The sequence below is a fragment of the Periplaneta americana genome, chromosome 13, assembly GCF_040183065.1.
Source record: "Periplaneta americana isolate PAMFEO1 chromosome 13, P.americana_PAMFEO1_priV1, whole genome shotgun sequence".
Taxonomy (NCBI): domain Eukaryota; kingdom Metazoa; phylum Arthropoda; class Insecta; order Blattodea; family Blattidae; genus Periplaneta; species Periplaneta americana.
Window position 1 is genome coordinate 79,864,203 of NC_091129.1, and position 27,209 is coordinate 79,891,411.

General features: G+C 34.0%; 1 protein-coding gene across 1 annotated transcript in view; it reads left to right on the forward strand.

The window, feature by feature from the left end:
- The first annotated feature begins 210 nt into the window (after positions 1 to 210).
- LOC138712044 (lysosomal alpha-mannosidase-like) overlaps positions 211 to 27,209 on the forward strand; it is a 57,917-nt gene continuing 30,918 nt past the window's right edge. Inside the window, exons 1-7 of the mRNA XM_069843435.1 lie at positions 211 to 365; positions 2,510 to 2,612; positions 6,412 to 6,493; positions 9,410 to 9,595; positions 13,422 to 13,627; positions 17,092 to 17,225; positions 27,009 to 27,142. Of these exons, the coding sequence (XP_069699536.1) occupies positions 237 to 365; positions 2,510 to 2,612; positions 6,412 to 6,493; positions 9,410 to 9,595; positions 13,422 to 13,627; positions 17,092 to 17,225; positions 27,009 to 27,142 (974 nt within the window). The 5' untranslated portion in view covers positions 211 to 236. The remainder of the gene's footprint in view (positions 366 to 2,509; positions 2,613 to 6,411; positions 6,494 to 9,409; positions 9,596 to 13,421; positions 13,628 to 17,091; positions 17,226 to 27,008; positions 27,143 to 27,209) is intronic.

Here is a 27,209-nt window from a genome sequence, read left to right on the forward strand (position 1 = left end):
TATGTATGCAAATAAAGGAAATAGTAATCTGTACTCAAAGTTCACTAAGTGGTGTATAGAGTGCGGACTTTAAAATTTAAATAAACACAAATACTAACTGACCATGTTGATTGCTTAAGATGTATTGTCGGGCTTTGATTTATTTGTTTTTTGTAATCAAGGAATATGTAAATTTCCACTGGACATGACATTAAAGTCAGTAGGCGTTGTTCCAGAGTACTCTGTTTTATTCAGGCATGGAGGTCGTGTGGAGACACAAAAGTCTCATAGCAGTTGTGTTGCTATGCATTCTCACATTCTGTGTTGTTAGTGTAAGACGGATACCCCTCATCCCTTCCATACCAGCGACCACCTGTGGATATGAGGTGAGTAAAATCTCTGTCATATAGAAGTTGTTTTAATAGCATCTGAATACATATTTTTCTAATTTTCAACACACGTAGGTGCAACGTGTGAAAAGAAATTTTAACCTCCTGAGAGTATAGTATACTTTACCATACTTCACACGTGATTAGTTATTTATTTATTTATTTATTTATTTATTTATTTATTTATTTATTTATTTATTTATTTATTTATTTATTTATTTATTTATTTATTTATTTATTTATTTATCATTTATTTATTTATTTATTATTTTGATAATAATTGTAACTTAAAATATAATATATATAGAAAAACTTTAGCTCGCCCCTGAAAGAGGAGAACTCGTGCTCAGGGGCTGATTCCTGAATTGAAATTAATAATTACAATACAATTTGTCTTATGTCTGCTATGCAATTGTAGTAAATAAATTTAAATTTACAATTTTTCAATTTTTATAAAATCCACACATAACTTTTTAAATTTAACACTAGAACTATTAGAATTGACAAGATTAGGATATTTAAATATAAATTTGTTATATATTCTTGGGCCTAAATTACTACTATGATTAAATACTGTAACAGTGTTGCATTTTAGTTGAAACAATCTAAAATAATTCATACCTTTTGTTTCATAACTATGAGAATACAATTCAAAATTATTTCGATTTTTATGTATGAATTTTATTAATACAATATAATAAATTTTTCTTACGTTAAGTACATTAAAGTCTAAAAACAAATTTTGAGATGGAAAATCAATAGGTTTATGAAGACATATTTGAATTATTTTCTTCTGTAATAAATAAAGTGGATTAAAATTGGATTTAAATTAGCTACCCCATCCTATAATTCCTTACATAATTACCGATTGAAATAAAGTTAAATATATTGTGCGTAATAAACTTATTGACAAGTAATTCCTCAATAAAACAAAATAATATGCTATTTTACGTAATTTATTACAAAGGTAATTAATGTGTTGGTTCCATTTTAAATGATTATCGAAAATTATGCCTAAATACTTAACTTCAGAGGACTCTTTACTAATCGGACATTTACACTGTATAAGACAACAATCAGAATTATGTAATTTAATACTTAATATAGATGTAGGAGGTTTGTTACATTTTTCAGATAATGAGAATGGAATAATTATGGATTTATTTTCGTTGATAGAAAGATAATTTATGTGAAATATGAGGTATCCAGGATGTTAAAAAGTATCCAATATTTTAGGAGGTACTAGTATGCATCAAAACAAGAAAAATAAACATGGATCCTACAACACATACTTTCTGAGTTCTGAACATTTCTTCATAGGAGGTGCTCAATGTGACGTCCATTCATGGCAATGCATTCCTATGCTCTTCGGCATAAGGAATCACGCACTCTTTGAAATTGACCTGGTTATTCTTGATAACCAAACGTCTAGGGGATTTAAATTTGAGCAGACCAAGGTGTGGGGCTTCCCCAATCAATCCAGCTATTTATTATTTATATAAACACAATGTTTATACCTTAGTTTCCCCTTCCCATTTTTTCTTTACTACATACAAATGGTTTCCGAATCCCCTCAATTTTCTTTTATACATAATTTCGCATAAGACATTTCTACATTTATTTTACATAAAGGACATAGCTTAATATCAAAGACGGACATCTGTCGTCTCCATAGTTTTGATCTACAGGCACTATTTTGTTTCACAGTGTTCTTTGTAATATTTTAAAACAATTTATTTTGTAAATGTAGTGTTAGAGTTTGCTAGAGTTTGCATATGGTTTCATCATAACTGAAAAAAGCATGAAAATTGTATAAGAATCCAAATCTATCTAAGTTTCGATCTGAGGGTCAGATGTCCGCCTTTGATATTAAGCTTGGTACTCATATATCTTTTGCTATGTCTCCTGTTCCACTTTTAATTTCCAAATTCCTAATGTGTACTACGCTTGTTCTATCCTTTCTTCTCTGTGGTTAACTTTGGTATATTCCTCTTGTCTCCATATGATTTTTATTTTTTGTATTGTATTAAAGATTTCAAACTATTTCCTGTCTCCCTATCTCATTACTCCTCTCCATTATAATTTTACCTATACAAAAACGTTTTATTAAAAAATAAATATATATATGCATTAATTTCTAGGCCTGTCACAAAGTGGATCCCAACAAGCTTAACGTGCATCTGGTGCCTCATACTCACGACGATGTTGGCTGGTTAAAGACAGTGGATGAATATTACTACGGACGTAAGTATTGTAAGCATAGAGTGAATCGGGAGTAGATGACTATTGGGAAAAGATGCTTATTTCTTTGTACTTTCACATTCTTCCAAGAGAGAACGCCACGCACATGTCTTCATTATCACTGAGACAGTTGAATATCTGTAGAGTGGAAGCTAACTCATTTTGCCACGTGTTCTTGTTGTGAGAAGAAGAAAAGCAAGTAAACAGCTCATTTTTCTGCTATAAAATAATTACAAAGTTATGTTAAAATTTCAATAGATCCTTGAATTCGTAATAACTGTCAAACTTTTGTATTGGATATTGTAGTAAAGGTTCTAAAGTTTGTATTGTTGACAACCAACGACCTTGTTCCACCATCTTAGGTTGCGTCACAGCACTAGGCATCTTACCTCAATACTTGAGGAAGATGATCATTTTTTCGGAGTAAAATGTCAACTTGTTGCAAGAGTTTTATTTTTTGTTTTATTGGAGGGAATGTGTAAATATTACTTAAGATCCTCTGATAGAAGTCAGTGGACAGTCTTCAACTTACCATAGAACATTTTATAACAAAGGGTATGAACTGTTTCAGAGCATCGCTAGCATGCGGGATTTCTTTCCATACCCTTAAACGCCTCCTAAATAAGAATGATGACAAAAATGTACTGGATTGAATTCATTGTGTGCAAGAAGTGATTTCACGAGTCTTGCACACGCAATAAAATATGTGCAATTACTATGTTCCTAAGTAGTGATAAACGAGTGAGAAAGTGTCCATGAGCTTTATATTAAGTCAATTTTATTATAATATACATGTATCAAACCAAGTTCAGGTAGAATGCATATATCAGTAAATGTGTTAATTGCATTTGCCATCTTACCCGACTGTCGGGGAAAGATGCCTACAGTGCAGGTAAGAAGAAAACCTGTATCTATAAACAAGGTAATTAATGTTTTCTATTTTGTACCAAAAATATAGTTTCAAAATACCATCAAGACTTTGATATTTCAATTTGAAGTTCGAAACTAAATTAATAGTACCGGTATCTTAAATTTTCAATCAAAGAAAAAGTCAGGCATCTTCCCCCGATCCACTCTATATAGCATGGTGCTGACATACAGAAAGTTCCTATGAAGACGGTCCCTGGTAGTAAAGTTCCGTCGACTTCCTGACGGTAATGCGAAACGCCTGGCCCGAGGAAGGTAAGTGGAAATGAATGCAGTGCCACCGGTCTGCGTAGTGAAGCGTGCACGGACCTGTCTCTACGCTGGCGTACGACCGCTTGGCACCCGACAACAGATTTTGTTTGAGGTCGGAGTAGGACCGATATGCACGGAAACTCTCTGTTCTATAGTGTATTGACTACTAGAGATTCGTAGCTTTCCGAAACTTTGCTTATACCGTTATTATTCAATAGATTTTGTTAATTTTTATTAATAAAAAAATTGTTTAAATTACTGGAATATCTTTAATGTGTATTTTCGACACGACGATGTCTCTAATGGCATCCAGACAGTACGAACTGAAATTTTTATAGAATAATAACTATATTTATGGCCAGCTTCTCGAACTAAGGTTTAATTTGGCTTAATATATGCTAACTTAATAGCTTATTTACTTTTAATATTTTGTTGTGTTTTCCATTTCTTCAAGGTAATTTTGTTTACAAGTAACACTTAAATATAAAATTTGTTAGCACTATTTTGACGTTTCGGCAGCAATTGATAATTTTTAAATAAAAGGCTATTTTTGTTTGGCTGAAATTATTGCTTAAATCCTGTATTCCAGAATATATTATGAAACATGTATAAAATCACAACCTTTCATAGTAGACCATGATCCATGAACGAAAAACTGACAAATGAAAGTTTTAAGAGACTAGTGTTTAATAATAATAATAATCACAAAATAAGTTTATAGTTCTGATGTTAAAATACGACTTTCGCGTTAAAAAATTTCAGTATTGTGACCATCAGATGACAAAATATGGATGTGGGTGTAGTCGACTGTACTCAAAATCCCAGAAAAATTTAGTATATTATAAAATTTTTTAATCACTCTTTCTGCTTCAAGTTCATGTGGAAATTGTATGTAATATCTCAAAGAAGCCATTTTTATTGAAACATTCTTGATATATTAATTCACTGTACATTTTGAAACGTACTGACATCGGCTATAGTTAGTTAGAAAGAGCTAATAGGATAGAATTTTAGAGTTAATAGTAGGTACTCAATTGAAATAAGTGGCCTGTTTCTGTTCCTAGGATATTCAAGTATGAATTCAGTTCCTTGCACAATTTTAAGACCTACTTGTTTTGAAAATCTATATCGTGTCGCAAGTTGATCATCATGCAAAGTATAAAAATCATGATTCCTAATTTTTATTGGGTTATTTTACGACCTGTATCAACATCTAGGTTATTTAGCGTCTGAATGATATGAAGGTGATAATGCCGGTGAAATGAGTCCGGGGTCCAGCACCGAAAGTTACCCAGCATTTGCTCGTATGATTCCTAATTACCATGCCACGTTCATGTCCCACATTTGATAAATGAGGGGCTTGAGAGTAAAACATGCTAAGTGACGTTTTAGTGTTTTGAATTTATTAAATAGGTAAACATTTATACATGCAACAGTTTGTATAGTTACCAGGAAATTAAAATCTGTATATTTCTGTCATCTGTTGATAAGTTGGAAAACTAAATACTGTAGAATCAGAATGTAAGATACCATATTATACGCTACATATCTCATTTTTGAGATATCAGTTACCATGTTTTACGCCCGAACCTCTTATATGTTCAATATATAATAGCTCAGCATCAAAATAAGTTGCCAATATGACTATCAGTTGACCTTCAGAGATTATTTTAACATTGATGTATTAAACATTCCAAAGTATCTCTAAGTGTTATATTACAGTCAAACACTAAACATTCCCTAAAGAGAGACACAAAACATTATTTTCAGAACTTCTGTTTGGGTAGCTGTGGTGTCATCTGGCATATTTAACTATTTATGAAATGAGTTAACTGTCTAAAATTCTACATTTAAAGTTAACAAAACGATAACAATCTGTTAAATAAAACTAGTGTTGAAGACATGAAAAACTATATTTAAAAAACTGTTTAGAGTTTAACAGTCATTTAATGTTCTAACAAGACTTGGATAAAACGGCTAATAGACTGATATTCTCGCAGTACACAATTTTCACTTGCATCTTTGCAATACTTCATGTTAACCCGTAACAGCCCCCACAACTTCCATAAGGATGAGACACAAATACTGTACGGTACCGTTTATTTTCAAGAGGAAAGTAACCATAATGAATATGCCCACTTAAGGCAGAATTCTGTATTTATTAATATATATATATATATATATATATATATATATATATATTTCAGTGGTAGTTTGATAATATAAACTATAGACGTGGAATATCATTCGTAGCAAGATAAAGAAGTAATGAGCTGAACTATCACGACCATAATATTATTATTTTTCTAAAGGTCCTGATTACTATTGTTCTGCGAATATACTGTATCTATTGTGTCAAAATATGACATTTTTTCCTCTTTTACCTGATCAAATCGCCGAAGAATCTACGATCTTGTGGATCAATATAAAATCTCTATTGAAAAACACAGCAACTTCCACAAGGAGAAATATTTTCTAGCCATCTACTTAACACATTCAACACGAACGTAAATAAAATTCTTAATACCACCTACAATTATCATTCTCAAATAATTAAATATTAAGAATGATATCCATTAATACTCTCTTACATTTCAACCTTAATTCTTTTATTTATTTCCAGTAAGAAATGACATACAAAAAGCCGAGGTGAGGAAAATTGTGAATACAGTTGTTGACGCTCTTCTAGCCAACTCAGACAGAAGGTAAGAAGTTGTATGTTTAAAAATGAAATATGTATATTATAGTAACAAAATCCTCAGTTGCAGCTCAGTTTTGTAGTTGTAAGCCTATCTACGCTTACATTCAGAGCATAGAATGCTTGCTACATATTTATGTGTTTGTATTTGTCCCTTTCCTTACATTTGTTACGTAGAATGTTAAAGAAATAGGTGTACGTACTTCTGCTTAACAGGAAACAATAAGTAAAAATTCATTATATAGGATGGAGGGGACCGATGCACGAAAATTTAAGAGGTCATTCTACATGTTAAATATAAAAAACTTTTATCACACATTTCCTTCGATGAAGCACCGTAAAGCAGAAGAAAACAGTCTTTGCCCAGTGTTTGCAGAGCTCTGCTACGGTAATGGCCCGAGAGAAATGGCTGATTACTACACAAGCAGATAGGTAAAATAATCTGAACATTTAATTACTTGAATCTTCTTTTACAAATTAAATCGTTTAGCCATGAATTGAAATTGACTAATTGCTAAAATAGTTAAAATAAATCTTCGAACGCAGGGCACTGTAGCGTCACCAACTAGACTACAGCAGAGAGGGGAAGGTCAGTGAGCTCTATACTAAACTGGAAGCACCACCGCAATGCTCTTTCCTGTATGAAAGCGTGACTGTTGGCGAGTGTATTGCTCTCTCTTTCTAACTAATGTGTTTCAATGAGTCCTTTGTGAGGTTAATGTTGCACATGCGCAGTAAGCAATAAAAATACTGTTAATTCGAAAGATAGTATTCACTGTAAGAGAGACAAGGACAACATTATGTTAGAAAGAGATAGCAATACCCTCGGCGCTCAGCATTCACGTCACGCTTTTAAAGCATTGAGTAGTACCTCCATTTAATGTAGAGCTCACTGGGGAAGGTTAGGAGTGTAGGACGCGCTTGCTTGCATTAGTCGTGATGTTTCCAAGTGCTTCATAGAAATATAACGATTTCCTCTAAAACGGTCAATGTTAGAGAAAAAAATTTATTTAGATTTTTCAAATCTCTCATCATGAACTATTACCAGTATCATTTTGGTGCAGAGGTTACCGTCCATTCTGTATATCTTGTTCATTTTAAGCTTCGATTTTCTACGGAAACGTATCTAGATTGAATCAACAGATACGTAATTAACTAGTGCAGGAAATAGTATTTATTTATTTGTTTCTTTGCTTGACTGACTGCCTGTTTGTTTGTATGTTTCTTAATGGAGCCACACAAGTATGACGATACTTTATTTTAAAGGAGAATTATGCGAGTTTTTGCTTCAAAAAATCGATTGTTTAAATCTAGCCTCATAATTCAGTTTCATATATGTATTAAGAATATATTCTACAAGTTTCATGTCTATATTCAATCTACAAATATGTTTCAAATTATTTTTGCTTTACCATGCATAGTGCCACGCCTCCTTCCTGGCGTGCAGAATATTGCAAAAAATTAACTTTTTTAAAAAATGTGGACCGACGGTCATTCATAACGTTTTGCTGCATGATAAAAGATGGCTGTGTAACACGGATAACAAAGCACTTTCTGTTTCTGTTATAAATAAAGGAGTAAATACGTGGCTTTTGGTCAAGGTTGCATATATACAGAGTTGTTTCCGATCTCTGATAACAAATTTGAACGACATCATGTGGGTCAGGAATCACACCGACAGCTGAATTGCGGCGAGAGGTGACAGACCAGTAGTGAGTGATTTCATAATCAGAGTGCACGGTGTATCACAGTAGTAATGTCCAAGAAAATCGAGACTTTCTGGAAGGGGTATATAACAACCCTTTCCGATGCCAAGTACAGTTACGTGAAAATCATAGCAGCCTGCAGAAAACGTGGTTTCGTTATTTCCAAGAAAGGCATCTTGTGTGTTCCTAATAAGATTGGCAAAGCTCGGATGGGATTAATTCCGAAGTGGAAAAAGCAAGCAAATCCACTCCCCGTCACAAGTCGCCGTACCCCACGAGATGATAGAAATGAATTCCATCCGAGATTTACCAATCTTATTAAGTACACAGAAGATGCCTTTCTTGGAAATAACGAAACCTCGTTTATTGGAGGCTTCTTTATTTTCACTTAACTGTACGTGGCATTGGAAAGGGTCGTAATGTACCCCTCCCAAAAATGCTCGATTTTCTTGGGAATTTATACTTTGAGTCGCCGTGCACTCTGACTATGACATCACTCACTACTGGTTGAGCACCTCGCGCCACAGTTCAGCTGTCGTGTGACTCCTGATGCACATGATTTCATTCAAATTCGTTATCAGAGATCGGTAACAACCCTGTAGTCTACACATTTAGTAAAAATTTTCTTTCTTCACTTCAAGTAAATTACACTTTCTAGTATATAAAGAACATTTTCACCTAAACCATTGGAGTGATTTACATGAAATTTAGCACAGTTGTTTTAAATACTAAATTAGGTATTCTTTGGAGCAGTTTTTTTCTAAGTGTGTTGAGAGTGGAAATATTCAGACTGACAAGATTGAAACAGTTAATTTTTTCGTAAATATAAAAAATATATAAAAAATTTTTAAATGTATAGAAATACTTACTCGACTTCAGAAACAAGGATACGAGTCTAGATGAGGAACAAGAGAAGAGAAATTATGTCCCACAGGATTCTTTCATTTCTCTCTAATAATCACTGAGAAAAATTGAAGTTCATAAGAGCAGGAGGTTTTGAGAAATTGTTCGTTATGATTTTAATGGTTTCACAAAAATAACTATTTGCAAAATTACATAAATTATTAATCAATGTTCTTCAAAATTATAGGACACATCCCTTAAACATTTGTGCTTGAAAAATTTGGTTAGATTATCTTGAAAATAAATTGAGTTATAAAATAATTTTTCCCCCATCAGACTTTCGCATACTTCCTCCCCCGAAATGCTACTTCCAGGTTCATCTATGTAGAGACAGCCTACTTTTGGAAGTGGTGGCTAGAGCAGGAACCACAGAGACAACAACAAGTAAAGCATCTGGTGAACCAGGGACGTCTGGTATTCACCGGCGGAGCATGGAGCATGAACGACGAAGCTACAACCCACTACGATGCCACCATCGACCAATTCACTTGGGCACTTAGGTACATTTCCACTACTCGTAGATCGTCTTTTGCCTCTCTTTTAATTTTTTGTATCAGAAAAATATTGGTATCTTCTTCAGACTCTTTTCTGATTATTTCTTTTTTGTCATCATTTTCTACCTTAATACCTACATTGGCATAGGTTTATGTGTCAAGTAAAGGTCTAATTTTAAACTTAGATGTGTATCAGGACTGATCTTATGTAAATCATGAGATGGATTCTATGTTATCGGCTTTTTCTCATAATTTCATAATATTCCAAAAATTGTAATACGCGTGTGATTGCTTGATAAAAGCAGATTCAAAACGAAAAATGTACAACATTTTATAAGTATTACCAATTAAGTTCAGACGTAGACAAAATTATTCAAAAATATATGTTTAATTTTGGCACTATTACATAGTTTTAGGCCATTTAATAACCTTCCAAAGTGTTAGGTCCTGAATGCGCTTACAAACAAACATTCTGAGGGGGGCAGATAAAAAGTTTTTTTTTTCTATCATGTTAATAATGTCAAAAGTGGTGCTTATATAAATGTTGGTCACTCGACCGCAATTACGAGGCCGTCCAAAAAGTGATTTTCCCTTGGGCTATTTACAGAAGAAAAAGACAAAATTTGTATAAGCAATTCTTTTCACATTATTAACATGGAGGAAGGAAAAAAAAAATTTTTATCTGCCCTCATCAGAATGTTTGCATGTTGGAAGTGCTGCTTAAATTAAATTACCAAAAATAAACAAGTATAGGGCTTTGTACATACTTAATAGACTTTAAAGTCATTTTACGGAAGCGTTAAATTTTCCATGTTTATGTAAAATTTCTCCAAAACTAATGGAACTATAGTCCTGAAATTTTGCACACAAGTTAATGTGACAAAGCTGTATAAATTTAGGAATACCTTAATAGCTTGCTTAGAAGTAATTTTTTCTAGAGCTATTTTTTTGTTAACATTAAGAAACATATGTTTTAATGTCTACTGTACATACAATCAAAACAATTTTTCCAACCATTTACAAATGAACAGAGGAAACGATCGTCCTTTGTCCACTTAAAAATGAGTTATACAAACTGTGTGGAGTTGTATTCCATGTAATTTAATGCTATGAATCAGAGAGTGTGATAATATCAACAGTCCAAGTGCAATGGCATATTATAGATTTGGCATACAAGGAAAGAATATTTTGCTAAATTTAAATTTTAAATTTCTCGCCTAAGAAATTCGCTAAAATTGACGTAGCACGTTCTTTTCCTGTATAAATAATCTTCATATCTTGCAGCCTGTCTAAGAGGAAACTGAATTAGAATTTCAAGTTTCTAACTTCAATAGTTCTAGACATAAAATGTAGGCTACCTGAGTTACTGTATTAAAAATTTAATAATCTAAAAAGTATCCCATATGTTGAAAAAATGACCTGAAAAAAATTGAGTAGGCCTGTATGAGCAACAACACATAATGTGCATGCACAATTGTAACTCTCTGTGATTAAAACTGCATTGATGGTAGGCTAAAATATTTAGTAATCGACTTCACTTATGCACGCACCTCCTCCCTTAATCCATTACTGCATAAAGTTATTAATGACTTGAAAAATGCTTTTCTGAATTTAAGTTTGCTAGTTGGTGACTTAAGAATGCTTTCTTACCATTTTTATCTTTATTTACTTTCTGGGATAAAAATTAAGGACCGTCCCATAAATAGGACGCTATGCATACTAGTCAGTGATACTGTAGTTGAATACAATAACCCCACTTTGTAGTTCAAATAGTATTTATGTATTTATTATGTAGCAAATACATATACATATTAGAATCAGTGGTTCAACTGCCCTTCTCACACAAGCCTACGCATTGTACAACACTATTTTGTGTGGTAAGGGCAGAAACATTTAGAGTGGAGTCCAATTTGACACTTGCCGCAGGTAAACTTTGCTTTCCCTGTACAATTAGCACACCTTCGCTGAGTTTTATTTTCAACTGGCCAGTGGTTTTGACCATCAAATCTTATGTCTCCTGATGGAATGGGAACAATTTTTCCTTAGTAGGAACTCACCCCATGCCTTTTCAATACTGTAAAAGCCGGGAGACGGCAAAAGTTGAGGAGCGGTTCTGAAGAGTTTTGAGGCTTTATTTTTCTGTACAGAAACCAAGCATTTGCCGTTCCCATACACTGGCCGAAATTTCATGAGAAAATTTCTTCCCCCATGAGGACTCGAACCAGCACGCATTCCGTAACGCGAGTCCTAGGCAGGATGCCTTAGACCACGATGCCACGGCGCGGTACGTTGGTGGTTGTAGTAGTAATAATAGCTAGTTTCCGAAACCGGATTTTCGCTACCTATCGTAGCTCCACAAGTGCATGATGATGCTGGGTGGGCACCGGTCCCATACACTGGCCAAAATTTCATGAGAATATTTCTTTTCCCATGAGGACTGGAACCAGCGCGCATTCCGTAACGCGAGTCCGAGGCAGTATTCTTTAGACCATGATGCCAAGGCGCGGTACGTAGGTGGTTGTAGTAGTAATAATAATAGTACTTGCAGTTGTAGGCCTAGTAGTACTATGGCCTTCTGGCCTGGAATTACCTTCCCTATCTTGGAAATTTTCATATATTAGCTTCCTTCTTTTCGGACGGCAATAACTTGTGCGAGAAAGCTCAGCTTCAATTTTGTCTAATGTACTTTCAAAATCATTCGTTTCAGCTATTATATTAGAAGACTCTGGCATACTTTCATCAACATTGTCATCTTAATTATCTTCATTACATTTTTTTTTTGTAATTCCGCTTTCTTACTAAGTAGCATTTTACTGTCAAGATTATTCAAATTAGCCTCTTGCTCGTCGTCCGATTTATCACTGTCTTTATCTGTATCATGGGTAACTTCTGGAGATGTCACATATATTAGACTCTCACTATTATTATTTCGATTGTCCATTAACCCCAGAACTTCACTCCCGGTTAGACTGGAAATAAAACAATGTAATGGAAACAATATACATATTATAAAGAATATTACAGGAGTGCACACTGCATGGCGTCCTATTTTTAGGACGGCACTTTATTTCACCTTGTACCTAGCAACATATAAGAAAATTTTATTGTTGTTATATACCACTTGAAAACTGAAGTATTCAACTCATTATGTGAAAATAAACATCAGATTTCTGTATCACCTTTACAGAGTAACTAAGAATTAAATTATCCGTTGTGCGTCACAAAATACTGTTATCCTGCCATCTTGTAAAAAATTAACTGGTATGAACAAATGTTCGCGCGGAATTCAAACACTGCAACACCATAATACAATGTAATAATTTACCTTTTAAACAATGCCCCCAACTGTACTAAACAAGAAAAAGTTCCATAGAAATCAGTATTTTACGCACGTCCTATTTTTAGGACGCTATGCAGTAATGGGAGCTCCCTAATGTCAGGATGAATGTGTGAATCAAGATTCTACACATGACCAAGTCGAATGTTTCCTTACTTTAAAGTGGGTAAAAATACAGACTTTGAGAGGGGAATGTTTTGTTGTCGGCGAACATTCATTTAATAGAAGCCGTTCCACTGTAGTTGAATTACGGCCTTATCATCTCGCGCAGGTTAAGTGGGCGGCAGAACGTGGAAATCTTACGGAGTAGACGCATTTCCGTCCACAGCTCATCCAAGGTCATGCTTCAACCACCGTTGACTGCGTATATTCGGCAAAATCCCGAATACCTTCCTCAAGTTGCATGAAAGTGTCAGAAAGCAAAACAATTTGTCGCGTTGTCTTTCATTTGCTGGCTAGATTATGAGTTCAGCCGTAACACTGTGTACATTTCAGGAAGCTGAACGACACTTTCGGAACCTGCGGGCGTCCCAACATCGGCTGGCAGATAGACACGTTTGGGCATTCTCGAGAAATGGCTTCTATACTTGCTCGTATGGGTTACGACGGTCTTTTCTTTGCACGGACAGATTATAAGGACAAGATCCAACGCATGAAGAACAGAACAATGGAGTTAATATGGAGAGGCAGTCCTAATCTTGGTGAGCTGCTTCTGGCCTAAAATTCGTTATGGTATTGAGTCGTTGGATATTTGCACAGTGTCACAAAGATAAAAGATTTAGAAGTTTCTCTCCCTTCATTGATAAAGCTGACACACATGAACGTTGGACATTTCTACATGGATGACACAACGCAAAATCCCAATGCCCTTCTACCACGTTTACTTATTTATTTATTTAGTTACTTAATTATTACTTATTTATTTATTTACTTACTTATTATTAATATATTTATTTATTTATTTATTTATTTATTTATTTATTCTGGTGTAGTTAAGGCCATCAGACCTTCTCTTCCATACCATCAGAAACACAAATACAATAATATAAATAAAAAGAAAAAATCCCACTATAAACAAAGTAAAGCCACACAAAAATATACACTGGTTGCAGTCACACAAACTTTAAAGGAGTGATTAAATATCATAATTAATTATATTCTAATTAATTAACGAACATAAGAAACAAACTTGCAAATTTTAATCTAGACAATAAACACAAACTGACACTTTCAGCAATATCTAGAAACAATGAAGTAAGACAAACCTGCCAATTTAATTTTGAATTGTGAAGTCCGACAGTCCCTGACGTCATTAGGTAACGAATTCCAGAGGCGAGGTTATTTATACAGTATAGGAGGTTGAGTATAAAGACGTTCTGTAATGAACAATAGAAAGAAATGCATGATACCGATTTGGAAGTGTTGTAAGAAATTGATGGATACCGTGTAATTTTTACATCAGACTTATTGCAATTTAGTAAGTTTACATCATAGGCGTCGAATCTATGGGACTCCCCACAATATTCCAAGTAATAATAGTAATAAATAAAGACCGACATCATATGAAGAACATTTTGCCAAAATATGACATTTATTTTTGTAACATATGACAACATTAAATAAATATTTCAATGCTGAAATATTTTCGCTCCTAAACCATTTAAAACAATATAAAATTACATTTTTATTTACAAAATAAGCCGTTAGAGATTAATAGTTTTGTTTACATTTAATATTCGTATGTTAGAAAATAAAATAAAATAAATCAGCATAATTAAAACATAGTTAAATAACCGATTACTTATGAGTTAAATTTATATAAATCAATTATTTACCAATTTAATTTAATACAATATAACAGAGCGTTAATAAAATTAATTTCATGTTAAATAACCTATTATTGAGGAATTCAATAACTTATGATATAAAATATCCGTTTATTAATGAATCTAATTTTATATAAAATAAAAATTATTAATCACTTTTATCGACATTAATTATTTACCTATTTAAAATTCTATAATAAACAAATTAATGTAAAGCAATTTAATACATTACAAAATAACCGAATATTGACCAAGGAAATTTCATTTTATATAATTGACTATAAATAGCGTTATTTAATGTCGGGTAAAGTAACTGAATGTGTATCACTATTAATTTAATGTGATAACAAGCAATTATTGATTAATTCATTTTCATATAGACTAACTTTGTGTTTTGTTCAAATTATTTACCAACTTAATATAATATTACTAGTTTCATTTCGCGTTACGTAAGATAATGTCATGTAAAATTATTGAATACGGTAACAATAAATATTACTTCATAAAAATATCTGGTTCATTCATTTCATTTAGTGTTCTGCCCAAGGGCAGGTCTTTCACAGAAAACCCAGCATTCTTCAATCTTTCCTACTTTCTGCCTTCCTCTTTGTCTCCTCATATGATCCATATACTCGTATCTTAATATCGTCTATCATCTGATATCTTCTTTTGTCCGGAATTCTTCTCCCATTCACCATTCATTCCAGTGCATCCTTCAAGATGCATTTTTTCTCATCCAGTAACCCCGATCAGTTTCAGCATCATTCTTTCTTCACTCACTCTTTCCAACACAGCTTCATTTCTTATTCTGTCTGTCCACTTCACACGTTCCATTCTTTTCCAAATCCACATTTCAAATGCTTCAATTCGCTTCTCTTCATTTCGTCGTCACGTCCATGTTTCTGATCCAGACAATGACACACTCCATACGAAGCACTTAATTAGTTTCTTCCTTAATTATTTTTCCAGAAGTCCGCAGAAGATGTTCATTTTTCTATTAAAAGCTTCCTTTCCCACTGCTATCCTCCCTTTGACTTCATGGCAGCAGCTCATGTTACTGCTTATAGTACACCCCAAGTATTTGAAGCTGTCCGTCCACTTGCTCTACTGCCCCATTTAGAATTCGCAAGTTTATTTTCTGTATTTTTCTTCCCATGACCATGCTCCTCGTCTTACTTGCATTTATCTTCATCCCATAACTGCTCACAGCTGTCATTTTGCTCCAGTGGCATATCCCTTAGTATCATCACCTCTTCTGCTAACAACGCCATATCATCAGCAAATCTTATGCACTTTATTCTTCTTCCTCCTACTATCACTCCTCCCATGTTATGAAAACAGTTCTTTACTAAATCTCCGAAGTAGATTTTGAACAGAGTAGATGATAAAGGATATCCTTGACGTACTCCTCTCTCAATTTCACTTCCTTCTGACATTTCTTCTCCTATCCTGACTTTGACCGTTTAATAGTTTTATTTCACATCACGCAGCTAACTTAATGGAATGTAAAATAATCTATAATGGGAAAATATTATTTCATGCACAACTACATTTACCAGTTTGATTTTATGTTAAGTAACTAATTTACTGGTATATAAAATAATAGAATAGAAAAAAAAATATATACACATATACAGGATGTTTCATAAAATTATGAATATATATGTATATATACAGTATATATAGGCCTACACATATGTATGGGTGTATAGATACAAACTGTAGGGTGAGTACCAAGATTTAATAAACTTAGGCCCGGAAACCAGCCGTTCCCGAAAATCTTTGGAGGTTTATTATGTCTCGTCAGTACTGGATTCTGGGATAACATAACATCAGATATGCACTGGATGTGTTTAATATGACCGTAGTTCATGATAGGGCAGGCATCACCAAGTTTCCGGATTGAAAACCGTACACATACGAATATCTCTGGCATGTGTCTAATGCATTCCCAAAGTTCGTTAACATTATCAACAGGTCTGGAATTAACAAAACATTTAAATCCCCCTCCCAAAAATTCAAATAATTGAAGTCGGGCGATTTGATAGGCCATGATGTTGGTAAGCCATGGCCGATTCACGGTTCGTTTCCAGACCTATGTTTATTAGGACTTTTTGTCTTGTTTCATTATCATGTAGTCACACCAGCAGTTTGTACCTATAACAATGAAACACTCGGTATATATTTCATTAAAAAATAACTTGTCATTTTCTGTACTAGCTTTATGTTACGTTGCGTAGTTGATTCAATGTAATTTAAATTAAATGATTAATTATCAAGTTATTTTGAAAAGTATTTACACTCTTTAATTTATTGTTTTGTTTAATAAAACTGTGCAGGTGAAGCAGCAGACTTGTTCACTGGTGTTCTCTACCACCATTACAACGCTCCACGAGACCTCTGCTATGATTCGAGTTGTGGCAATGAAATTATTGACGATAAGGAGTCCGTATGTTACAATGTACCACAGACGGTATGGACGGTGATGTTGAAAATACCCTGGGGATAGAAATATAAGTTAAATATATAACAATGTATATTCGACAATTCTAGTCTGAGTTTAAGCAATAGTGCAGGTTTGCAGAACCCATAAGTAGGGGAAATATAACGTCAGCCTCACTCTCCTTCAATTGGGGATGATCGACTTCTGCGTAGAGTTGTTGACATTCTTTGGGTGTGGAAGATCCATCAGTTGCGGCACTATAATTTTCAAAAAGGATCGTAATAAAGTCATTATACTTATAATGCGTTATCTCGTTTAAAGATTTACAATTATGCTAGATTTTCTGTCGGTAGATTCTATGAGATTTCTTTGCACCCAGCCTGCTTTAGATTTTCCTCCTATCATCACCTACGGAAACATAAATTTGTAACATTTAATGAGCCTTGAAAGTTAATATAAAATTTATATTAATTTTCACCATTTAATGTCACTATTCATTTCAATACAAAATGAACATAACGAGTGATGTTCTTAATTTAACAGTACATACATAAATAATCAAAATATAGTTGGTAATAATGAACTTACCCGAAAGTTCATCTATTTCATAATTCTTAATAAGGGCTTTGTTGAAATGTGGTTTAATATTGAAATGACGAGTAGAAATGAATTGGATGGGACACAGTAAACAAACAATTCTTTCGTCTTCTTCAACATCAAAATAATTATATTCGCTCTTCCTTAGGAAGTAGTATTCCTTCACGGGTTTAAATTTTATCATGTTCCAGTTCTCTTCAAACTGCAGTACGCATATTGTGTATTTATTTATTTATTTATTTGGCTACAGTGCGTTACAATACTGAATGATAGCATTGACCTCCGATCATATAGCTATCACTCACTTATCAACATACAATAGGTAGACCTTCTTATATTATATGCATATATATTTTTTTAAATTTATTTTACATAACTTTAAACTTATTTATTTCCCTCATTCGTTTTTCTCTTACTTTCCAAAGGTATGTTCCTAAGGATTTTATTATCTGTTGATTTGTAATTCTTGATAACGTATTATGTACCTGCCGCCGCGAGAATGAATATTGATATAGTCGAGCTATGACCACACTGCTAGAAAAGGTGGGATGAAGTAGAAGGGGTAGGAAGGCAGTCGCTTTGAGGGGCTACAGTTCTGTAGGTCTGCAATAGTGCTTCAGCAACAATTCTGTGCTGTTCGGCTAAAGGGGGATAAGTCATTTTTTTGTGCAGATGGAATTTTGTTCCCCAGATGAACACACACGTTAAATTATACAAGTGATTGTACAAAAATCAAAAGAATACTAGCAGTTGATGTGTTTTATTTGTGTAGAAAATTATTTGCAATAAGGGTTCCAAGATTAATTTTTATTTATCTTTAAACTCATTTTTATGACTTATCTCCCATTACTCAAACAACACAGAATTCAAGAGAACGGCGGGAAGGGGATAAGGCGTCGTTTCCCTGCTTGCATCCCTGTCCCCCGCATAATCCAAAATTTCGATAATCCGAACTGGTTCTGATCCCAGTTAGTTCGGACTAGCGGGATTCTACTGTAATTATTAAAATACAATGTGCTACGCTTATAGGGATCGAGAAATAAGTGATAATTTCAAGTGTAAATAATATTTTTATGACATAACTTTTTACATACCTTGATGTCAAAACTCTCCAAGTTTTGGAGAATGGTCAATGGAACTCGAACAAAGTAATATTTCTCAGAGCAATATCTTAAATAATATGACAACCATTCTTTTTACTAATCACCCTTTTAGCATGTTTCTAAAAGATGAAACATCAATTATTGTAGCCTTGATAATAATACTAGAAAGTTGATGAAAATGTAAAATCATGCATGTAGGCCTATATAAAACAAATACACTATAAAAATTTCTATGATCTGGGAAGCATAGTTTCAGAGAAAATGAACATAAGGCTACAAAAAATTAAAGTTATGGGAAGTTGGGGAAATAATATATTTTTTGAGTTATTTCTCTGAAAAAAATGTCATTTTGGTGGCAAAGACTGTAAGTGTATTTAAAAAAAACCATTATTATGTTATTTATAGTTTTTTAACAACAGAACATAAAAGTAAGAATTTTAACGTCGCGCATGGCGGAGAGAGGAGATACATTCTTCTCTCAACATATTTATAAAGGTAAATACACACAGCACATAGAGATTGAGAAAGCTTGTTTATTATTGGTGATAAAACTATAAATCATTTTGAAAAATAAATTTGGGTTTTCATAGAGTGTTGAGAGTTACCTCCAACTTCCTAAGCTCGTTTGCATTTCCAAATATCGGCATGGACATACACTGACTTTGTAGGATACTTTGCATCTCGCTATTTCAAAACGATTGCGTGCAAGATATAAGAAATTACCTCTTTATACAGGAATTTTAAAGGCATGTTGGGTCCGATAAGTATAGTATCATTGTCAAATAGTGTAGGTTTATTACAGTCAAATTACTTATCAATAGTACACACGTTGAACCTTCATGTTAATACATGAAAAATGATATTTAAAAGTTTTTGACAAACGTTTTCGCCATAACCATGGCATCTTTAGGTCATATTAAAGTAGAACATAGTAACACATGATGAACACTTAAAATATTCAGGTTAACACAATCGTTAAAAAGTTAAAAAACTGGTGTGGTAGGCAGTCTGAACATATGCCATTAAAAATGTACATGTAGCATGAAGTTAACACCATGAAAAACATGGGATAGGCAAATAAAACTGTACTTGATAAGTGTATAAAAAGTAGAATAAAGGCCTAACAATCTTCAAATACAGGCAGGTGCAGTTCCCATAATAACGAAACATGCTACAGTATGTAGGTCGCTCGTGTTGCTGTTTTATGGGCGTATGAAAGCAAAGCCCTGTAAAAGTATAACGGGGTAATGTAAGCGAATTTATTAAATAGAGAATTAAGAAGAGGATATAATTTTTTTTTAACTCAGGTCAACCTCTCCTCAACCATTTTGTAAGTATCGTTTACCATGACTTCAAAATTTATATCCTCTTCTTAATTCTCTATTTAATAAATTCTCTTACATTACCCCGTTATACTTTTACAGGGCTTTCCTTTTATACGCCCATAAAATAGCAACACGAGCGACCTACATACTGTAGCATGTTTCGTTATTATGGGAACTGAACCTGCCTGTATTTGAAGATTGTTATGCCTTTATTCTACAGGGACATTACTTTATTTTTACCAACATTTTAACATTAACCTGGCTGTACTCGGAAACACTGTTACCCCTTTCCATTACAGGAGTTTGGTGTTACTAGTGCAATATGTAAACAAATCATTTTACTAGCTATAGGAGGAGAGAAAAGTAGTGTATCCATTTATGTTACAGAGAAATACAGTATTACGATTTTCAGTTTGATTATTACTTTTACAGTATTTTATCAAGAAACAGTAGAATAGTAACAATTTTTTTTCACAAACTCAACTCTTCAGGCGGTTATATTCATTATGTAATGTCTACTTTATTCAGCATATTACTACCCTAATTTATTCCTGAGAATTTTGTGAGCACTTCCGTAAGAAACCCCAATTTCTACAGCTAACTTCTTGACCGACTTATTAGGACCTCGCTGCATCCTTTATCTAGCATCTTCTACAACATCTTCTGTCACCTTTGTTGGTCATATGACACTTTTCTTTCTTTCTGTACACTCTGTTGCTCTAAATTTATCTATCAGATTAATGACATTTCTACGAAAATATTCCGTAATGATATGATCGGGAAATTGTAGAAAAAACTGTTGTTCACATTCGGTTATATTGCAATTCCAGTTTCCATAATCGTCCTTCATACCTACAAACAGTAAAACAAAACTCTTGTTTAAATAATGGTGTTAAGTACCGTACCATATTATAGAGTACCGTACTTTCGATAACTCTAATCTTCACTTTTGCTCAGTCCACACAGATAAATTCAGTTATGCTACACACGATACCTGTGTGAAAATAAACTTCAATAATATAAGGTCTTTCTTCTATAGAAAATGCAACATATTTCTGAAACACACTGTACTCTGTACTGTTTATTTCACTGCTAGCAACAGCGGCCGTAAGTTTGTTTGACTGACGTTAGCAAGGGCATTAGTGAAAGGGGTGGGAGTCAAGTACATTTAGAAACGCAGGTACAATAAAAATTGAAGTAAAAATAAAATGATGTCCCTGTACTTTTTGTACACTTATCAATTAGTACAGTGTTATTTGCCTATCCCATGTTTTTCATGGTGTTAACTTCATGCTACATGTATACTTTTTAATGGCATATGTTCAGACTGCCTACCACACCAGTTTCTTTGAACTTTTTAATGATTGTGTTAACCTGAATATTTTAAGTGTTCATCATGTGTTTCTATGTTCTACTTTAATATGACCTGAAGATGCCATGTTTATGGCGAAAACGTTTGTCAAAAACTTTTAAATACCATTTCATGTATTAACATGAAGGTTCAACGTGTGTACTATTGATAAGTAATTTGACCGTAATAAACCTACACTATTTGATATCTTTATACAGGGATATATAGGTCATTCGTTATATCATGAAACCTAATATTTGCATAGGCCATAGCTCATAGTAAGAACCTTATGGTGGAGATCAATTTGCTAGCTAGATGCAAGGGGAAGAGTATCGAGGGAAGGAAGCCTCCCAGTCCACTTTTTTTTTTCCTCTCATGCGCAATGTGGTTCCACGAGATAGCGAATAGCCTCTATATGATTAAATTTAATTCATTGACGATGTGATCTCTCGGATTACAGTTAATAATAATTCCTGTCTACAAATATTATACGAATTTATCGTATTTGTCTACAGTGTGTCTTCGTCATCATGCCCGCAATGATTGACCGGCAACGTGCTTGGTGGGAGGCCGCGCTTCTGCCGCTAAGACGACATGTAGGCTATGCTAGTCAAGAAGATTCCCATCCATACCAACAATACGACGTCTATAAATGAAACAGTTTATCTGTAACTTGGCCTCTGGCAGTATTCGTTAATGGAGAACAGATCGTTTCGTCATGATAAACAGATATTCATTAAGGGAACGCATTTACATTTCCAACACGTACATAATAGTACATTATGCAACGAGCCTATAATGGTAGTAATTAAGACGCGAGTATATATGTTTATGAGCGCAAGCGAGTTTCATAATTTTCATACGAGCGTCTTAATTACCATTATAGGCAAGTTTCATACGACTTTTTATGCTCGACCATATATCTAACTCGAAATTATTCAGAAGTATTCATGTTATGGTTATGTAAGTGAGGAGTGGAACTGACCTGAATTGTGAGATGTGCGCAGACGTGAAAGTATTGATTTCTTCCGAAACACGAATGTCATTGACCTTGATATAATCTAGAGAATAACATGAAGATTAGGCTTGATATAACCTGGAAATTGATTTAGAATTGAAAAGCGAGATGACAAATTGAATTTATTTGAATATTATTTACAATTAACGCTAATTATTATAGTAACAGAACATAACCTTCTGCGACAGTATTGGATTTCCAGCCTCCGTGACTTTTCTATTAATTGTCTTTCGATTGCATATCCGAGAATAATCGATACTTGCGGTTTTATAAGGATACAATCAGTACAAAGGTGATTTTTCATTGGCTAAACAAGTGAATTATAAAGAATAGGTGTACTTTAATGAGGTGCATTAAAGGGCTATTGCCAGGTGTATAATTACTACATTTCGGCATGGTCGAGCATAAAGAATAGAAAATCGTGTGATTCAACGGGACGAAAATCCACAAGTAGATTTCCTGACAGGCCAGTACCCTCTAGAAAAGCAATATTAAGGTTAAATTTAAAAACCATATTGGAAATCCGATAAGCAGCATTATTAAGTTTAACACAAGGTCCATCTATTCTTATCTGTTTGGAACAATTAACTAGAATTTATTTGTACATATTTTGTTTAATGAACAGTGTGTACAAATAACTTCTAGTTAATTGTTCCAAACAGATAAGCATAGATGGACCTTGTGTTTAACTTAATAGTAAGGTTATTTCATAGATTCAATGAAACAGGTCCTATAAATAACATAAAAAGATGACAAAAACGCTGTGTTCTTACGGAGGAAAAACTGGCTTAAATTGATGCGGCATTAGAGCGTCGCCAGAGCCTTCTTTAGTTACAAGCCGGGGCATGGGTAGGTTTGGCAACGCAGAGTGGAGGCGGGAGATTTTAGAGTGATATTGTGTTTGCTTATTGCTTTCGTTATACGTAACGCGCATTTTTTCAATATTACTTCATGCACAAAGGTAAGATCAAGATTCCGAGTAGTGATGTAAATTATTACGGGTTCGAAAATAGTGTTTTATTGCAATCCATTAGCTATACTTCAAAATACGGCGTAAGTAGGCTACTTACATACAAAGGCTGCCACTTAAAATAATTACAAAAAAACATGTTTTTATTGATAGTACGAAGGTAAATAAATAAATAAAAAAGATATTCCTTGCACCGAAAATAATAAAATCAATAATGCAATAAAGACGTAAGTTCCTACGCAGTATTCTTAAGTTCCATTCAGTTAACAAATTTGTGGCTAGCAAATTGACAATGTCTGCGACTTAATGGTGTTTCATCTGTGAAAGGTTTAGGATATATTTTAATATTATCTTATGCGATTATCTATCGTGTTTTTCTACAAATATTTCAGATGCCTAGAAAGTGCTGTGTGCCTATGTGTCGTAGCAACTACACTTTAAAAAAATAAAAACATACTTGTTTTTTATTGATGGTACAAGGGAAAATAAATAAATACTTAAAGAAATGTTACTTGTACCAAAAATAAATAAAATAATGACGTACTTTCGCAATGCCCTATTCCAATCAATTAACCATTATGTGGCTAGTAAATTGACAATGTTTTGCCGCTTAATGTTGTTTCACCTCTGACATGAAAGGTGTAGGATATCATATGCATTTTAATTTCATGTGATTATGTCGTGCTTTTCTATAAATATTTCAGATGTCCAGGAAGCCAGTTTTAGTTTGAACCTGGCCAGTCACCATAACAATACTGTTATCCTAAATTATTTGTTATAAACTTTTTAAAATATAATTTTAAATAAATGTAACTACAGAAAACAAGCTAAGAATGTGAATTATGCAAATAGGCCTAAAATAAAATGTAAACAGAAGAAACTATTGACATTCCTATTATAATAAAAGTATGAGGATGTAAATACAGTTAAGCCAAGTAAAACAATCTATGAAAAAGTGAAAAAACATCCCTTCAACATAATACGTAACAAAACGCAGTGAATGTAGAGTATCCAATGCCCACTGAACGAATATTTCACTTTTATCACTGCCAATGTTGCGCTATAATCGTATATGCAAGGTAGGCTATAACAAAAACCTAAACTAACCAAACCCAACCTGTCAAAGAAGCAACAAGTTATACGTACTAAATATGTGTAAAATTGGCCTATGTCTCTATAGTGGGCGGGACATAAGTGGCATTGACCAAACCAACAAAGTGATTATATGCATCTACAAATTATAGATAGTTCTGACGTATAGCAGGCATTCCGTATCTTCAACAAAACTGCAACATTTATGGGATCACAAAACAGCTGTTTACAATGACTTTGAAAACCAACGGCGTACCTTTATTGATATAGCAGGCGAGACCCAACAATTTGACTAGAATTCTGATACACACAAACCACAAATAAGAATATAAAAATGTGGTTATACAATATTTAATAGAATAGTCAATTACTTTGTCATCCATAACCGTAAAAATTCCCAAAGACTGCAACCATTTTATTTTCATTTATTGTCTTGTTTTTTTTATCACCAACACGCATTTAGTTTATAATACATCAACAATTAACGTTTGGTACGACCGCAAACATAATTCCATCGACACACACTTATATTGTAACATTAATTTACATTGAAAATCGGCATTAGCACAAACACGTGTACTGTACGGTCAGCCTCCGGGTGACAGTTAATTACAGTGTTGCCGACGTAGTTGACGTAACTAAAGAAGGCTCTGGCGTAGCACATTCAAGTCTCTGAGACGTTTAGCACAGCAGACAGGGATTTCTAAAGCATCTGCAGGAGTGGAAATAAAATTATTGAAACTAAAACTATATAGAATTCCATCATGTCATGAAGGTTACAATCGCAGGCTTAATTTTTGTAACGAAGTGTTAGAAAAAGTAAATAATGAAGAACTTGAACCCCGATCGACTTTTTATGGTGAGGCTTTATTACATCTGCATGGCCACACGATATCACGGAGTGACAGATATTGATCACCAGAGAACTAGATATTGTAAGTTTTAACTAGTTAAGTCACGCGAGTCCACACCTGTGGAGTAACGGTTAGAGCGTCTAGCCGCGAAACCAGGTGGCACGGGTTAATTGGTTGAGGTTTTTTCCGGGGTTTTCCCTCAACCCAATATGAGCAAATGCTGGGTAACTTTCGGTGTTGGACCCGGACTCATTTCACTGGCATTATCACCTTCATCTCATACAGACGCTAAATAACCTGAGATGTTGATAAAGCGTCGTAAAATAACTACAAAAAAAAAGTTGCGCGAGCGCTCTTGTTATCTCGGCGGCAGAAACGCGGCCGGTCAATCATCGCGGACATGATAGTGAAGATGCACTGTATTTGGCATAGTTAAAAAAGATGAGTCGAAGCTGCAATTTTTTCCAAAAAGTTAGGGACATTACGTCTCTACACTCCATCGAAGACGCAAAATTCTATTACTTAACGGAAAGTTCAGGATAACAGGCAGGGTTTGGAATTGAACGGGTTACATCAGCTTCTTGTCTATGCGGATGACGTGAATATGTTAGGAGAAAATCCACAAACGATTAGGGAAAACACGGGAATTTTACTGGAAGCAAGTAAAGCGATCGGTTTGGAAGTAAATCCCGAAAAGACAAAGTATATGATTATGTCTCGTGACCTGAATATTGTACGAAATGAAAATATAAAAATTGGAGATTTATCCTTCGAAGGGGTGGAAAAATTCAAATATCTTGGAACAACAGTAACAAATATAAATGACACTCGGGAGGAAATTAAACGCAGAATAAATATGGGAAATGCGTGTTATTATTCGGTTGAGAAGCTTTTATCGTCTAGTCTGCTGTCAAAAAATCTGAAAGTTAGAATTTATAAAACAGTTATATTACCGGTTCTTCTGTATGGTTGTGAAACTTGGACTCTCACTCTGAGAGAGGAACATAAGATAAGGGTGTTTGAGAATAAGGTGCTTAGGAAAATATTTGGGGCTAAGCGGAATGAAGTTACAGGAGAATGAAGAAAGTTACACAACGCAGAACTGCACGCATTGTATTCTTCACCTGACATAATTAGGAACATTAAATCCAGACGTTTGAGATGTGCAGGGCATGTAGCACGTATGGGCGAATCAAGAAATGCATATAGAGTGTTTGTTGGGAGACCGGAGGGAAAAAGACCTTTGGGGAGGCCGAGACGTAGATGGGAGGATAATATTAAAATGGATTTGAGGAGGTGGGATATGATGATAGAGACTGGATTAATCTTGCACAGATAGGGACCGATGGCGGGCTTATGTGAGGGCGGCGATGAACCTTCGGGTTCCTTAAAAGCCATTTGTAAGTAAGTAAGTAACGCAATCACTTTGATAGTCTCGAGTCAGAAGAGTGTGTATTACCTGTAAGCTCGGTCATTCCTATAATCCTTTGAATTTTTTGATAGGTTGACAATTTATTAAACTTCGCCAAAGAACAACAAGCTCACTACACAACAAATAACATCATGCTTACAATGGGCGACGACTTCCAATATCAAGATGCCAACTTTAACTTCGAAAGCTTAGACAAGCTGATCAAGTAAGTAACGGTATCCTATCAGAGTGTATTGCTTGAAGTAAAATGTTGCTTAAATTTAATTTAATAT